Source organism: Phyllobates terribilis, unplaced genomic scaffold (assembly GCF_046119375.1).
Source record: "Phyllobates terribilis strain yellow unplaced genomic scaffold, ASM4611937v1 Scaffold_11__3_contigs__length_659146591, whole genome shotgun sequence".
NCBI classification, from domain to species: Eukaryota; Metazoa; Chordata; class Amphibia; order Anura; family Dendrobatidae; genus Phyllobates; species Phyllobates terribilis.
This window is the reverse complement of record NW_027362771.1, coordinates 330,491,442-330,506,835: the sequence shown is the minus strand read 5'-3', so window position 1 is coordinate 330,506,835 and position 15,394 is coordinate 330,491,442. Positions and strand designations below refer to the sequence as shown.

Below are 15,394 nucleotides of genomic sequence, written 5' to 3'. Positions count from 1 at the left end.
TGCAGGTGTTTGATAGACACCTGTCCATTACTAAGCTGTGGTCCTCAGAAGCGAGGCTCAATTGGGTTACTCGCAGTCAACGGCAGGCAGGGGCGTGAGAATTTCCGTGCCTGCCGCTGAACGGGAGTGAACGATAATGTCTGTAAAGCGCTGTGGAATTAATGGCGTCATGTAAGTGAGTCATTGTAAGTGAGTTAAATAAATAAACTATGAAATCTTTTTTTGAGAACTTTCTCACAATGAAACTCCATAGGATTCAATGAGGGTGTGAGACATTTCACTATTAGATTACCGTCGGAACTTTGTGAATTTATTTTTAATTAATAAATGGGTAAACAAAGGAGTGTAGGGGAGTCTTTATTCAAATAAAGTATTTTTTCCTATGTGTCGGTGTTTTTTTAACTATTCACTTACCAGGTTAGTAAGGGGGGTTTCAGATAGATGCCGTCCCATTACTAACCTCTGAGCTTGATGTCAGCGGACATTAAACAGCTGTCATTAGCCCCAAATATTACCCCGCTTGCCAACGCACCAGGGCAAGTGGGAAGAGCCGGGCAAAGTGCCAGAATTGGCGCATCTTATTGGTACGCCTTTTCTGGTGCAGCTGCGGGCTGCTATTTTAGGCCGGGGAGGGCCAAATATCCATGGACATTCCCAGCCTGAGAATACCAGCCCCCAGTTGTCTGCTTTAACTTGGCTGGTTAGCAAAAATGGGGGGTGACCCCAAGGCGTTTTTTAAATGATTTATTTAAATAATTAAATAAAAACAGCGTTGGTGGTTCTCTATTTTTGATAACCAGCCAAGATAAACCCACAGCTGTCTGCTTTACCTGTGCTTGTTATCAAAAATAAGGGGACCCCATGGTGCGTCGGACAATCACAACCATGCCAATACTTGGCATGGCTGTGATGGTGCCGGAAGTGCCCACACTGGAAAAGCTTGATTGGCTGCACTGCAGCCTTTCAACAAGCTTTATTAGTCTGCCAAACGCGAACTGTAACACGGACGTACGGTAAGAAGTCCATGTTCTGGGTCCGGTTCGAACCCTGAACTTTGCAGTTCAGATTCGCTCATCCCTAGTGACGAGATTTCAATGCACGTATGTTGCTATGTTGACGTGTACCTGCTGGGATAATATTGATGTTAATTTAAAGTAATTTCCTCAAGCTTGCCAAAATGTTCTCCTGGATGCCTACAACAACAATGACTATGACTATGAACTTCACATGCAGGAAAGAATTTGAAGGCATTATTCATTTCTTAAATAGCTCTGGTAGAAATGAAGGCTGAGCTTTGATGGGTACCAATGACAATTTTACTGACAGTTTTGTTAATGAGGTAGGCCACTACTTTTTTTATTGATGGCCTATCTAAGCATAGGTCATCAAAATCTGATCACTGGGGGTGCGAAACCAGCCAACCCTGCTGACCTATTATAGGTGGTAGCCAAATGTTCTTGGATGCTCTATGTCTCTTGAAAAATGATGATAAAAAAATAGTAATAGAGCACACTACCGTGCTAACATACAAAGGATATAATAGGCTTCTATGGGAGGAACCATAGACACCTATAACTGTGATTTGTAGAATAGGGAATTGTTGGTGCGTAACCCTGCGCATGCGGGATCAACACATGGACTCAAGCACACCACAGGAAGATGCACTGAATTACACAGATATTTCAACATTTTGGCCCCTTTTCCAACTCTGACATTTGCCGTTTATACCTATATGTACCTGTGACTCTTCACCAGTACTCCGATGCTATTTAGGGACCAAGTCCTATTGAATCTATCCATTTTTCCTGGACATACCAACATTGCTGCAGGAGGAGTCCCTTTAGTAGAAGCCTTAGTGTCTCCACAGCGATACGCACCAGCAATTCCCTATTCTACAGATCACAGTTATACTTATAGGTGTCATTTTTTTCCTCCCATAGAATCCTATTATATCCTTGTATGTTAGCGCGGTAGTATACTCTATTACTATTGTTATCACTTTAAGGCAGGGGGGGTCACACGGAGTGTGCTTTACTACTAGCAGCTGCATACAATTTTATACAAGTACAGCGCGAGTGTGTGGATATATATATCTGATGATAAAAAAATGTTTAAGGGATATGGAGTCCATTGGGGCATTTATTTAAGGAGATGAGTTTGCATCATTGCCAGTGGACACTGTCTGTGTTATTAAGCCAGAATCTGCCTCTGGAGAAAGAAGCAGGTTTCCCTGACAAGATAAATTATAATGTTTCTTTCCCTGTACTTTTATATTTTATATTCCACTGCACTATTATATATTCCCCTGTACTATTATGTATTCCCCTGTACTATTGATTTATGCAAAGTATGTTGAAAAGACAGAGGCCAATTAACAGTGAATCTGTCAGTGAGCTTGTCTGGCAAATGGGTTTCAAGCCCTTATTACCCTTCTTAGAACCAGGGGCGTATCTGGGGTGTGTGGGGGTGTGTGGGGCATTTGCTGCCTGAGGTGACTCCGAGGCGGCTGCATTTTGCCACAACCCTGAGTGGGAGTCAGCTATTTTCTGAGCCAGCTATTAAGCTGACACTCAGCTTAGAAAACATGTAACACACCCGCTCCCAATTTTAAATTATACTCGCTCATTAAAGCATGAGTATAATCGAGCCCCAGACTTCCAGCACTTCTAGGTCAGGGCGACGTCAGCAGCTTGATCATGCCAACTGATCAAGCTGCTAACGTTACAACTCCACCGCGTAGCAGGTAGACGACGTCAAGGTAAGCATTCAAATGGCGCTAAAGACACAGGAGTTCTATTGGGAGAAGTGTGAGGAGACAACAGTATGGGGAGGAGAGGGGGTAAATGTATGAATAGACAACAGTATGGGGGTGGGTGAATGTGTGAGGAGATGTGACGACCAGCTGCGCTTGGTATCACAGATCCTAGAAGGGTGTATTGATGGATTCCTCCACAAGAGGCCCCCATAACCATTCATACATCTCCACCTTCCACCTGAGACCACCAGAGGGAGCCCGTTAGGGATAGATAAATAGGGAAGGTGGAGCCAGGCAGCAGTTAGTCAGAATCTGGTTTAGTAGTGAGTCCAGTGCAGTCTGAGAAGAGTTACCTCAGAGGACAAAAGCCTGTTCCAGCTCCTGCAATTGCTATCCAGCAGTGGAGCTTATCCAGATCAAGACTCAGTTGTAGCTCAGAGAGGTGAGCTTTAGGTGTGCCGGCGCCATAAGATCGGTGAAGCGCGGCTAGCTGCCGTTAGTGTGTATAGCCTAGTGAGGGCCCGAATAGGCCGAAGGCGAGTGGAGAGTTAGTACATAGGGGGCAGAGGAGCTTAACTAGCTCACCCAGAAGCAGTTACCGGACACCGGGTCCGAAGTTTACTGGGATCTCTATGACCCAGTAAGGTATAACCGGAATCCCTGGAGAACTACAAGTCCCAGGATCGCTAAAGTGCTGATACGTAACACAGCCAGGAGACACATAGGCCCGCAGCTAAGGTGCGTGTACTCCAAGAAAAGGCCCTACCACAAGGTCAGCCAGCGCAGGACAGAGACAAAGTTAGGCCTAGCTCCAGGCAGGTCAGAAACTTACTACGCAGAGGCAAGAGACAGGAGGCCCAAAACCCGCTCATTGGGGAGGATCCTGACATGCACCCTTCACCCTACAGTGCTCCGGGATGTGCCTGAATTTCCAGCAGTAAAAGGTACTGAAGTGATTATCCTGTCTGTCCCTGTTCTTGCTCAGACCCGGCTGGGTCTCGTCTGTCCTGCATACCCCATCATACACTGCCCTGAGGCCTAGCTCCACCGGGTACTGCGTGCCTGAAGAAAAGTTCATATTTACCGTAAAAAGAAGTCTCCCGCCAATTCCGGAGGGTCCCCGCCATCGGACGCCATCTCGGATCAGTTCCCGCCATTTGCCCGTCATCTGCAGTCTTTTCCCGCCATCTGCAGTGTTTCCCGCCACTGGGAGACGATTCCCGCCATCAGAGAAGATTTCCCGCCTTGGCAGAGCGGACGCCATTATGGGCGTGCCAAAGGATGGCAAGAGGCCACCTCCCATCGTGGGCCAGGACCGAAAATGGCGCCAAAAGTGGAAACCGCCCCCACCAGCAGAGACTGTGATGATTGATATGTCCATCAGCGTGAGGGAACTGCCCCTGGAACTGGCAATCACAAAGTTGCCCCAGGACGACCCCCAATGTGGGCGGATACAGAACAAAAGAAAGAAGATGGGAGCAGCCTGGAGGAGTCTAGAGAGAACACACCCGGAGATGGAGGGAGAGTCAGGCAGCACCGACCCAGTGGTCAGGAGCCTGTTGCAGGCCGCCACTCCAGAAGGCCTGCTGGAGATCCTGGCGCAGCTCCCCGGAGATCGGGAGCGTGCACAGACCGCGCTGGAGGGCCTAGCACGAAGGATGGCCCGGGTGCAGCAGGAAACACTGGCGGAGTGGACCCGAGAGATGGCCCGGCAGGCCGGAGCCCGCCAGCGAAGCATGCCACCCGCAGCAAGGAGCAAGTCCACCTCTGAGGACGGCGAAGGATGGACGACGGCCGGAGACGACGCCGCGGAGGGAGCCGAAGAGATGAAGGCAGGTAATGGGGACGACAACATCCCGTGCCCAGAAGCCGTAAACCTGCCCCAGCTCCCCGTCGCAGAGCCCGAAGCCCCACTCACCGTTCCCGTAGCCGCTGCGTCATCGCGCCAAGCTAGGCCTCAAGCGGCCGGAGCCGCGGCCACGCCCCCTGTGACGTCACGCGCCTCAACCCTGAGCGCGGCCAAGCAGGAAGCGCCACCGGCCTGGTCGCAGGGCCGAGTACCCCCGGGCGCCGCAGTACCAACAGCGCCCTCTACCTCTGCCGAGCCACCGGCCTGGTCGCTGGGCCAAGTAACCCCGGGCGCCGCCGTCTTCACGGTGCCCTTCACCTTCAGGGTGCCCCAGGCCTGGTCGCAAGGCCTGGTAAACCCGGGCGCCGCTACCACCACCGCGCCCTCAACGTCCACAGCGCCACACCTGGGTGAAGACCTATTTGCCCAGCACACTTGCCCGGATGGGCAGCCCCCTGTGTGGCCACCGGAGTACCACCATCCTCGACTCCGGAAAGAAAGACCCCTGGATGAGCCCCTGATCCCGGCTCCGGCGCCCGCCAAGATCACCCCACTCTCGTTGGAGGAAGCGCAGTTTGCGTGGGACCCCACTGGAGGAGACCTCATCGGGTTCACTCAAGAGGACCCGGACGGATCTGAAGGGTACACGGAGGCATCAGGAGGACGCCGTTACTAGAGTACGGTAAAAAAAAAAAGAACTGTGCATAGTTACCCGTATGTTCCTTCTTCCCACTGACCGAGGACTGAGAGCGGTCATTCTTTCCTTAATCCCCACTGGCCGAGGACTGAGAGCGGCCACCTCCCTTTGTATATAGTTGAGCTTTCTAAGGCGCCCCCTACTGGTTTTAGAGGAAACTGTGTTTTTCCAGAAGAGACTGTTGCACTTTACCCGGTCACAAGTTGCACCGTGGCCGGAGGAACAAGAATGTTTACTATGAAAAGTTTTATGCTGATGATATATATAATGTTCTATATGTTTATGTTATGAAAAAAAAAATTGTATGTTTTTGGATGTTTTTATTCTTTTACAGCCCGAGGACGTGCTGTGATTTACCAGGGGGGAATGTAGCACCCTGAGGATTCGGCTGCTACAGGGGTATTGCACCTCAACCCAGAGGTGTGGTATTCCACTCCCGGGTAAGGATGGAGTATGGAACTGAGCTTAGTAGGCTGCATGCACTACATACATCCCATTTCCGGGGGACAGAACAACGGTACTCCCACCAGTATATGTGCAGGTACGACAGCGTCTGTCCCTGGCTGGAGTGGGAGGGGGGTGGAACATCCCAGTAGTGTAGGGGCAGATAGGGGGAGTAGTCTGGGTAAATGTAGGAGCTCATTGGGTGCTGGTCACCTGAGCTCACACATAGAGGGAGTATATAAGGTGGGCACCATCTTAGGACAGAGTCAGTCAGTCAGTCAGTCAGTGAGTCAGCAGTAACTCCAGGAGAGGAGAAGGAAGAGGGACCCAGAGGCGCAGGACGAGAGGGGACCCCAAGAGCCCGTATGAGAACTGATAAGGGTGAAGGGTCGGCAAAAGGGTACCGGATCCCAAGCTGGCGGAGGCCAAAGCAAACCTTAGCCAGGAACCGGAGGTCGTGGGCAAGATTTGCCACGACCCTCACCAAATCCACCAGAATGGCACACCGAGCATAGGGTCAGGGAAGCCAGAGAAGGTTCAACCACCAAGAGACCCGAGGGAGCCGGACACAGGTGGATCCCTGGTGGGAACGGCCAGAGAGAGAGAAGAAGGGAGCTCAGGACCATACTCAGGAATTGCCCGGGAGTTGACCGAGTCCCGCACCTGGTGGACGCAGCACGGCTTGGGTGGTCACTGCTGTACAGAGTGACCCGAGCAACACCAGTGAGTAAAAACCCTGAAACTGCATTTCATGCCTCTGAGTCTCCTTGCTGCACCTTCACAACCACCATCCTCCACGTCTGACCCCCTGAGGCTATACCCCTCCCGTTGGGGGTTATACTACCACAGCTGCACACACACCACCAGCCTCAGCGGACCATTCTGCGGCCTTTTGACCGCAAATCAACGGGTGGCGTAGTCGACACTAAGAACATCTGCAAGGACTGCCGCACACTGAGTTTGACACCCTGGGCACGGACCGGGTCACAGCCACTCGGAGACTACAACCCCCATCTGATCCGGCTCCGGGTATCCCTAACAACATGGCCCAGGGGGCGCGTCACATGCAAAAACGCTTGACAAACGCTTCTACCTGGCAGGAAAAACGCAAGGAAAATCCGCATGTACAATCTGCATGTACAATCCGCATGCGTTTTTTCTGCCAGGGATAAGCGTAAAAAATATGCAGCATTTCTGCATCATGGGCACATAGCCTAATAGCTGCTTGGGACCGAGCCGCACTGTGCATTAGTCATGCAGGCTCCTCCCCGGCAGCTTCTCCCCGCACCCTGACAGTGACTGACAGGCCTCTGCCTATACACACACGTAGGAAGATGCTTGTCAGTCACTGTCAGCGTGCAGGGAGAAGCCGCCGGGGAGGAGCCTGTAGGCCTAGTGCACAGTGCAGCTCGGTCCCCAGCAGCTATTAAAGGATGTGTTTCTCTGAAACGCTGCAGCTTTACAGAGTCAAACATCCCTGGCTGAGATACTACAGCCGGGGCCTGATACATGCTGCGCATAGCTTGGGCAACATGTATCGGCTGTCACACTCTCTTTAAAGGGGTTGTCTAGGCTTGGAATAAAAGTGACTGCGGACTGCCAAATCATGACAGGGTGCAGTGCGCCTGCTGTCACGGGTCCGATCAGGCAGTTGTAGTGAGCTGGCAGGCTCTGGCTGTTCTGTGATAATTGAGATAGAGCCTGTGACAGAAATGATTACGCAGGATGGTGTTGCCACCTTGTGGCCAGAGGTTGCACCTGCGCAGGGTGTGATGACAGAGAAAAAGACTGAGTCTCCTGTGGCCCACCCTAGACAGTCACGTGACCAGAGTGAGAAGCAGGAAAAAGCGCGCGAAGAGTTTGAGAGAGTCTGTGAAAAGAACCAGGACGGTGTGCAGGTCCTCGTGTGTGCCTTAGAGGATACTCTCAATGTGGCTGCTGTTATCTGACATCTTTTCCTCAGAGCTTTCCCCAGCATCCGCACTGCTGAAGGATTCAGCTGTTACACTCCCCGCTACTGGAGTGTGGACTACACAAGGGAATCCACAAGAGCTGCTATCCGGATCAGAGAGACTGTAAGCGGGACCCCTGGCGAGAGGCCGAAGTATTCCTTCCTTTCAGCGAAATTTGTTGTTCCTGTTTTTTTTTCTTCGGCTGGGACGCCTTCCTGCAAAGACAGACAGGCCTGCGACGGGGGACACATCCTTCTGGAGTAAAGGACTGGTAACGTGTGAGTAGGGACAGTGAGGGTCAGCTTATAAGTACACGTTATTGCTGTGAACATTTACGGTTGTCATTTATTGTGTTCTGCTATGTTAAAAATGTATACAAGTAAAGATACGGTTATCAAGATAGAGTCTGTGTGTGGGGATCTTGCTGGGCCAGATCATAGATACCAACGCGCGGCCTTGCCCGCAGTCACTTCATCGTCATGCAAGCGCATGCATGCTATTTGCACATGCCAACTAGATAAGTTTGGCATCTTTCAATAGAAGGGAATTGAGAGAAGCTGTAAGAGTGTAGTTGTCACATGATTACGAGTTGCATATCTGCGGTCACATGGCCGCCTGCTCACATCAGCGATACTGGGACCATTGTTACTGTGCATGGAAGGACTTAGGGGACATTAGTACTGTGCATGGAAGGACTTAGGGGACATTAGTACTGTGCATGGAAGGACTTAGGGGACATTAGTACTGTGCATGGAAGGACTTAGGGGACATTAGTATTGTGCATGGAAGGACTTAGGGGACATTAGTACTGTGCATGGAAGGACTTAGGGGACATTAGTACTGTGCATGGAAGGACTTAGGGGACATTAGTACTGTGCATGGAAGGACTTAGGGGACATTAGTACTGTGCATGGAAGGACTTAGGGGACTTTAGTACTGTGCATGGAACGACTTAGGGGACATTAGTACTGTGCATGGAAGGACTTAGGGGACATTAGTACTGTACATGGAAGGACTTAGGGGACATTAGTACTGTGCATGGAAGGACTTAGGGGACTTTAGTACTGTGCATGGAAGGACTTAGGGGACTTTAGTACTGTGCATGGAAGGATTTAGGGGACTTTAGTACTGTGCATGCAATGACTTAGGGGACATTAGTACTGTGCATGGAAGGACTTAGGGGACATTAGTACTGTACATGGAAGGACTTAGGGGACATTAGTACTGTACATGGAAGGACTTAGGGGACATTAGTACTGTGCATGGAAGGACTTAGGGGACATTAGTACTGTGCATGGAAGGACTTAGGGGACATTAGTACTGTGCATGGAAGGACTTAGGGGACATTAGTACTATACATGGAAGGACTTAGGGGACATTAGTACTGTGCATGGAAGGACTTAGGGGACATTAGTACTGTACATGGAAGGACTTAGGGGACATTAGTACTGTACATGGAAGGACTTAGGGGACATTAGTACTGTGCATGGAAGGACTTAGGGAACTTTAATACTGTGCATGGAAGGACTTAGGGGACATTAGTACTGTACTCAGCACTCGAGAGGTATGCAACAAGAATTACATTTTATTCACAATCAAATTAGTCCAATGTGAATAAAATGTCATTCTTGTTACATACCTCTTTAGTGCTGGGTTTTACTTATATTTTCTGTCATGGATTGGAACCCTGCTCTGGAGTGTCGTATACTAATTATTAAATGGTAAGTGAACACTTAGGCTATGTGACCACGATGCAGAAATGCTCCGGATTTTTTCCTGAGCTTTTCTGCATCTCCCTGGCAGAAAAAACGCATGCGGATTGTACATGCGGATTGTACATGCGGATTGTACATGCGTTTTCCTGCCAGGGACAAGCGGAAGTGAAGCGTTCTTCACATGCATTTCCGCATGCGGGTTATCAAGCGCTTTCCAAGTGATTTTAGCATCACTTGGAAAGTGCTTGACAACTTGGTCACACTATATAAATCCATGCAACCGGCATGGATTTATATAGTGTGACTTTAAAGAATGGTAAAAAAAAAATAAATAAATCTATACTTAGCTTCTGATGGCCCCCGCAGTCTTTATTCGCTCCGTCCTGGCTTGCCGGCAGCTTGCGGTACAATGAAGGACCTGCCGACGTCAGCGTCGCGTGACCTGTCACATGACTAAATGATGTCAGCGCAGGTCCTTCAGTCCACCGCGATCTGCCGGCAAGCGAAGACAAGCGCACCGGGGGCCATGAGAAGGTAAGTATAATATTTATTTTTTATTTTATTCTTTTTTTTACAGGTTCTATGGTACCTGGGTCCGGAGGAGAGTCTTCTCTCCTCCAGACCCGGGTACCATCCGCACATTGAAACGCATGGATTCCGCATGTACAGATCCAGAGATGCAGATTCCATGCTTTCCAATACAAGTCAATGGCGGCGAAAACGCAGCGCTTCCGCAAAATAATTGGTAGTGCTGCGTTTTTTTCCGCAATGATAACCTACAGCGGAAATTTCCGCAGCATGTGCACAGCACATGCGGATTATCATTGAGGGTCATGGCAGGCCTTCTACCATGTGCTTTTTAAGCGTTTCTGCAGCATTTTTGCCGCTACGGAAACGCTTAAAAAACGCATCGTGGGCACACAGCCTTAAGAAGCATTATTGTTGACAGGAGCACCAGTAGAGCAGCTACCAGGTGGCAAAGGGTATGGTCACCTGGGCCACTCGCTCAAAGGCGGCCACCCAGAGCTACCACCACTCCTAACTATCGGCATACGCAGCTGGCCGATATAGTTAAGCCCTGCAGTAATGCAGGACGACATGGTCTTCCTGCACTACTGCTCTGTTTTGTATATTACATGTTACTTTAAGCCTGCAGTTTACAGAACGGACCCCATACTTTGTATAGGGGAGCTGTGGGTGCAATATACTGTATATAGGGGAGCTGTGGGTCCCGCGTTCTGTGTTTAGGGGAGCTGTACATGGGATACTCAGGGGACATTATTAAATGTTAAGTGAGCACTTAAGAAGTATTATTATTAAAGGGGCACTCGGTATTGTGATTGTCAAAGATGTACATGAGACATTATCACTTTCTAGGGGCAAAATGTGGACACTGTTTTCTAGGGCATTTGCACAGGACATTAATATATTCTAGGGGGTAATTTTACCATCTAGAGGGCACAAAGGAGGCATTATTACTATGTAAGAGGCACAGTGGTGGCATTATTATGTGGAGCAGTAAGAGGAGCATTGATTTTGTAGTAAACAGCAGGAGCTGTAATAGGGACACATAGGCAGCAGAGGCTCAGTATTGGGGTATCAGCAGCATGAGGAATTTGTGCAGATTGCGAATAGATGGGGACAGTGCTGGATATGTGAGAAGTCAAATGTGTCTGTGTTGTAATCTCTGCAGACGAGTCCTGGATGGAGAAGTTGTCATGTTGGTCGGAGCCAGATGGAAAAGTGAACCATTCCATCAGAAAGATCATCAGCTGTAAGTCACCATCAATAACTGTAATCTCTTATCTGCAGCCCTGGTATCTACCACTATATGGTCACCCTATGGCAGAAAAAATACTGACCGAATACTGACCAAATACTGATAGTGGGGCCATGGCCTAATAGAAACATATGCACTACTTCTGCATTTTTTACCCACTCCTAGGTTTGGCTTACAAATACTGGGGTAACAAAACTCACCAAATACTCAATGTGTGCATGTGGCCTTAGGCTACATTCTCACGATGAGTATTTGTTGAGTAAATTCGGTTGCTTGTAGGGAGGGTTCAATGTGTTTTTGAGTCCATTTTATTACAAGGGGTTTTTCCGCATTTTTTTTTATACTTTTGGTATATCATGTATTAACCCCTTCACCATGTCCATGCCTTTGATGTGGGCTCCGATGCTGAGCCAGCATCTTTCCCTGCACATGACAGCTGCTCTGATCAGCTGTTATGTGAATCTAACAGCCAGGGTTGGATTTGCAATCTACCCGTGGCTTTTAACAAGTTAAATGCCGCTGTCAATCTCTGTTAACCGGAAGCACGTCACAAGACACACCCATCGTCGCTCCCGTCATATGATCGCGTAGCGCCGATAGGTTGTCATGACAGCTGAGTGTCTGTCATTGTAAATCTCCTATGAATGCCGGTGCGTGGCCAGCATTCATAGGAGATCTTGATTTTTGCTACAGCCATGCTATCTGTAGCACAAGCGATAACACAATCGCAGCTTTAAGTCTCCTAAGGAGATTAATGAAGTAAGTAAAAAGGAAAAAAGATAATGTTTTTAAAAATATTAAAAAAATAAAAAAACACAAAAGTTCAAATCCCCCCCTTTTGCCCCATTCAAAATAAAGCAGTTCAAAAAAATTAAAAATGTCCAATCTATCAAAATATAACGTAAAGTAATCCAATCGGTAAATGGCGTAACGATAAAAAAAAGAAACGCCAGAATTACAGTTTTCTGGCCGCCGCAACATTGCAATAAAATGGAATAACGAGCGATCAAAATATCGTATCTACCCCAAAATTATATCAATAAAAACATCAGCTCAGCACCCAAAAAAATAAGCTCTGACTCAGCCCCAGATCACGAAAAATGTAGATGCCACAGGTCTCGGAAAATTGCGCCACTTTTTTTTCTTACAAACTTTGGATTTTTTTTATCACTTAAATAAAAAAAAAAACCTATACATGTTTGGTATCTGCGAACGTGTAATGACCTGGAGAATCATAATAGCAGGTCAGTTTTAGCATTTAGTGAACATGGTAAATAAAAATATCTAAAAAACATTTGTGGAATTGCACTTTTTTTTGCAATTTCATCACTCTTGGTATTTTTTCCCGTTTTCCAGTACACTATATGGCAAAATCAATGGTATCATTCAAAAGTACAACTCGCACAGCAAAAAACAAGCCCTGATACGGCCATCAAGACTGAAAAATAAAAAAAGTAATGTCTCTGGGAAGAAGGGGAGTAGAAAAGGTAAAACGGAAAATCACCCGAGGGTTTAAATAAAGCTGATTTGTTTTTGATACTTCCTGGCATTTGATATAGCCATAAGCAGATTGGATGTGTTTTTAGTGCATTTACTGCTGATTTTCTGCACCTAATTCTATGGGGAAAATCCACACATAAAACTCAGTGTGCACGCAAGAGAATGTTGCAGATTTCAAAAGCACACCACAGCTCAGTTAATGCAGTGTAAAAAAGAGCACATTGAGCATGAGAGTTTTATATATCTCATACACTTTTCTGTAAGTGTAAGACACTGAGTTTTTCAAAAAGTCATCATGAGAACTTAACCTTAGACTTGAAGAGCCTGGTATACTCACTTTGAAAATTAATGTAGTTAAGCCTTTAATATGAGATTTATTTGTTATATCCTTTAGAATGCGGCATGTAGGACACACTCACGCACAACACTACTGCCCTTCACAAATATATCACCCTACTGCCAGGGAAGGATAAAATTGACTTATTGATTGAAGGTTATTTGGATAGATAGATAGATATTTTAATTGGATAGGCAAAGTATCTTCAAGAAATTTATTTACAATATCAAACACGCAAATGATATAAAAAGCACAGAGTACTTACTTTCTGCACTTAGCAGGCAGTCCGTTGAATCAGATCCATATTCATTCTCTATGGTGCACTGATAGACACCACAATCCTTCACTGAAGCTTGGACAATGGCAAGGGCTACCTGTCCTTCATCTCCAGAACTAGAGAATTAAAAGTTAAATGAAACAAAAAAAAGTTAAATTAGACAAAAAACCTACTATCAATATGCATAACCATGTATAAAGTGTTATTAAAGTAATGTGCCCTCCTTCTAATGATGAATGGTTTCTTTCCTCTTTACGCTCATAACTACCAAGCGCTAAAAAATTAACAGCGCTTGGTCATGGGCTGTAATCTTGTGCCATTGTATAATTATGGCACTGGAGTAAAGCTCTTCCTCCTGCAATCTAGCAGGAGGAGGTTGGTGTTTCAGCTGTCAGACATATCTGGGGAGCCTGAGGAAAAGACAGAAGTGGTTTATTACTGCTTTTGTCTTCTCTTTTGCTGTTTACATAGTTCCTCAATGAGTGCTATTTACCGAAAAGAAACATCAGCAGTGCCAATGCTTCTATTGGACCCAGTGATTGTCTTTCCAGCATAGCAGAGCAGATTGCCAGGGAATTGCGTCACTGCAATGGGGTGTTTTCCCCTGTTAATTGGGGTCATATGGAAGCCTTAAGTTACAGTGGAAAAAAATACACAATAAGTTGATAAAGATTTATCCCCCGGGACAAATAAAAATATGAAATAAAAAAATTAAAAAAACATCAACAGTATTTTTTTTTGTATATTAAATACATTTTACTATGTGGTAGTAAAAACAAATCCTTCACACGTTAGGCAGCCACACAATTGTAATAACATGAAGAATTCTTCCAATAGGTTATTTAGTGTGAAACCTTATCTTGAAAAAAAAATCCCAAAATTGCTTTTTTTTCTATACTTGTGTTGCAATAAAATGTATATAAATTACAGATGAATTTACAGACTGCACTGAAAAAAAAAACACATTTTCTCCACATAAGACAAGACTTCATATAGTCACATCAGTAAAACAAAAATTAAAAAGCTATCGCTGCTTAAATGTGGAGGGCCAAAAAGTAAAAAAAAAATAATTGACTGACTATTATGACCCTATCAGGCTTGGTCATTTAAAGGTTAACAAAACATAAAAAGTCACCAGGACATGAGGCTCATTGATGATAATTCATCAATGACTATGCCATCGTGTGTGCATCCATACTGGGAAATTCCTCTTGTATGTATCAAATTAACCTATGTTGCTTTTCTTTACTAATATCCAAGGAGTAACGTTTATCCTTGCAGAGAGTGACATGTTAAGCATGTCAAGATGAAGAGACTTTTAAGCCGCAATGCTTCTCTGGGAAATATGCAAATTGTCTCTTCAGAGAGGAAGAGAACTAGAACTCTAGTGCCACCTATAGGAAGTAGCAATCCTACAAGTCAATATCGACCCTTTAACGAGCCTTGTCACGTTACTTAGGATAATAGCCAAAACCAAAATCTCAATTTGCAGACATACCGGTCAGACGCCTCTCATCCAGCCAAACCATATCTCACACTTTGCACTGACTAGGGACAGTACCTTGAAACACAGTGTCTGCAAATTGAGATTTTAGTTTTGGCTATTATCCTAAGTCATGTGAAAAGGCTCGTTAAAGGGTCGATATTGACTGATCCTTGGGTAAGTAAAATCTTTTTTTTATTTAGAAAAAATTAAAAACATGAATAACAATAACAGACTCCAGAGAAAAAGGCCACAACATATGTGTTTCGGGGTATCATGGTTCTGAAAAAGTTAATACACACCCGCATTTTATAAATCTTATTTCCGATCCAATCATGAAATAGTGATTTTTTTTTTATCAAACAAGATTAAGAATTAAAATCTGAATCAAACACTTATGAAAATGAGAGAATATAAAACAAATAAGGCACGTATAATGAAGCATATTTCATTGTATTGCAATATTATTATTATTTATTATTATAGCGCCATTTATTCCATGGTACTTTACATGTGAAAAAGGGGTATACATACAAGAACAATTACAATAATCTTGAACACAAAGTGACAGCGACTGGTACAGGAGGAGCAAGGACCCTGCCCGC

General features: G+C 46.1%; 1 protein-coding gene across 1 annotated transcript in view; it reads right to left on the bottom strand.

Moving 5' to 3' along the window:
- Nucleotides 1–15,394, bottom strand: part of ALPK3 (alpha kinase 3) — a 151,407-nt gene that overhangs the window by 23,428 nt on the left and 112,585 nt on the right. Inside the window, exon 9 of the mRNA XM_073652677.1 lies at nt 13,295–13,422. Within this exon, the coding sequence (XP_073508778.1) occupies nt 13,295–13,422 (128 nt within the window). The remainder of the gene's footprint in view (nt 1–13,294; nt 13,423–15,394) is intronic.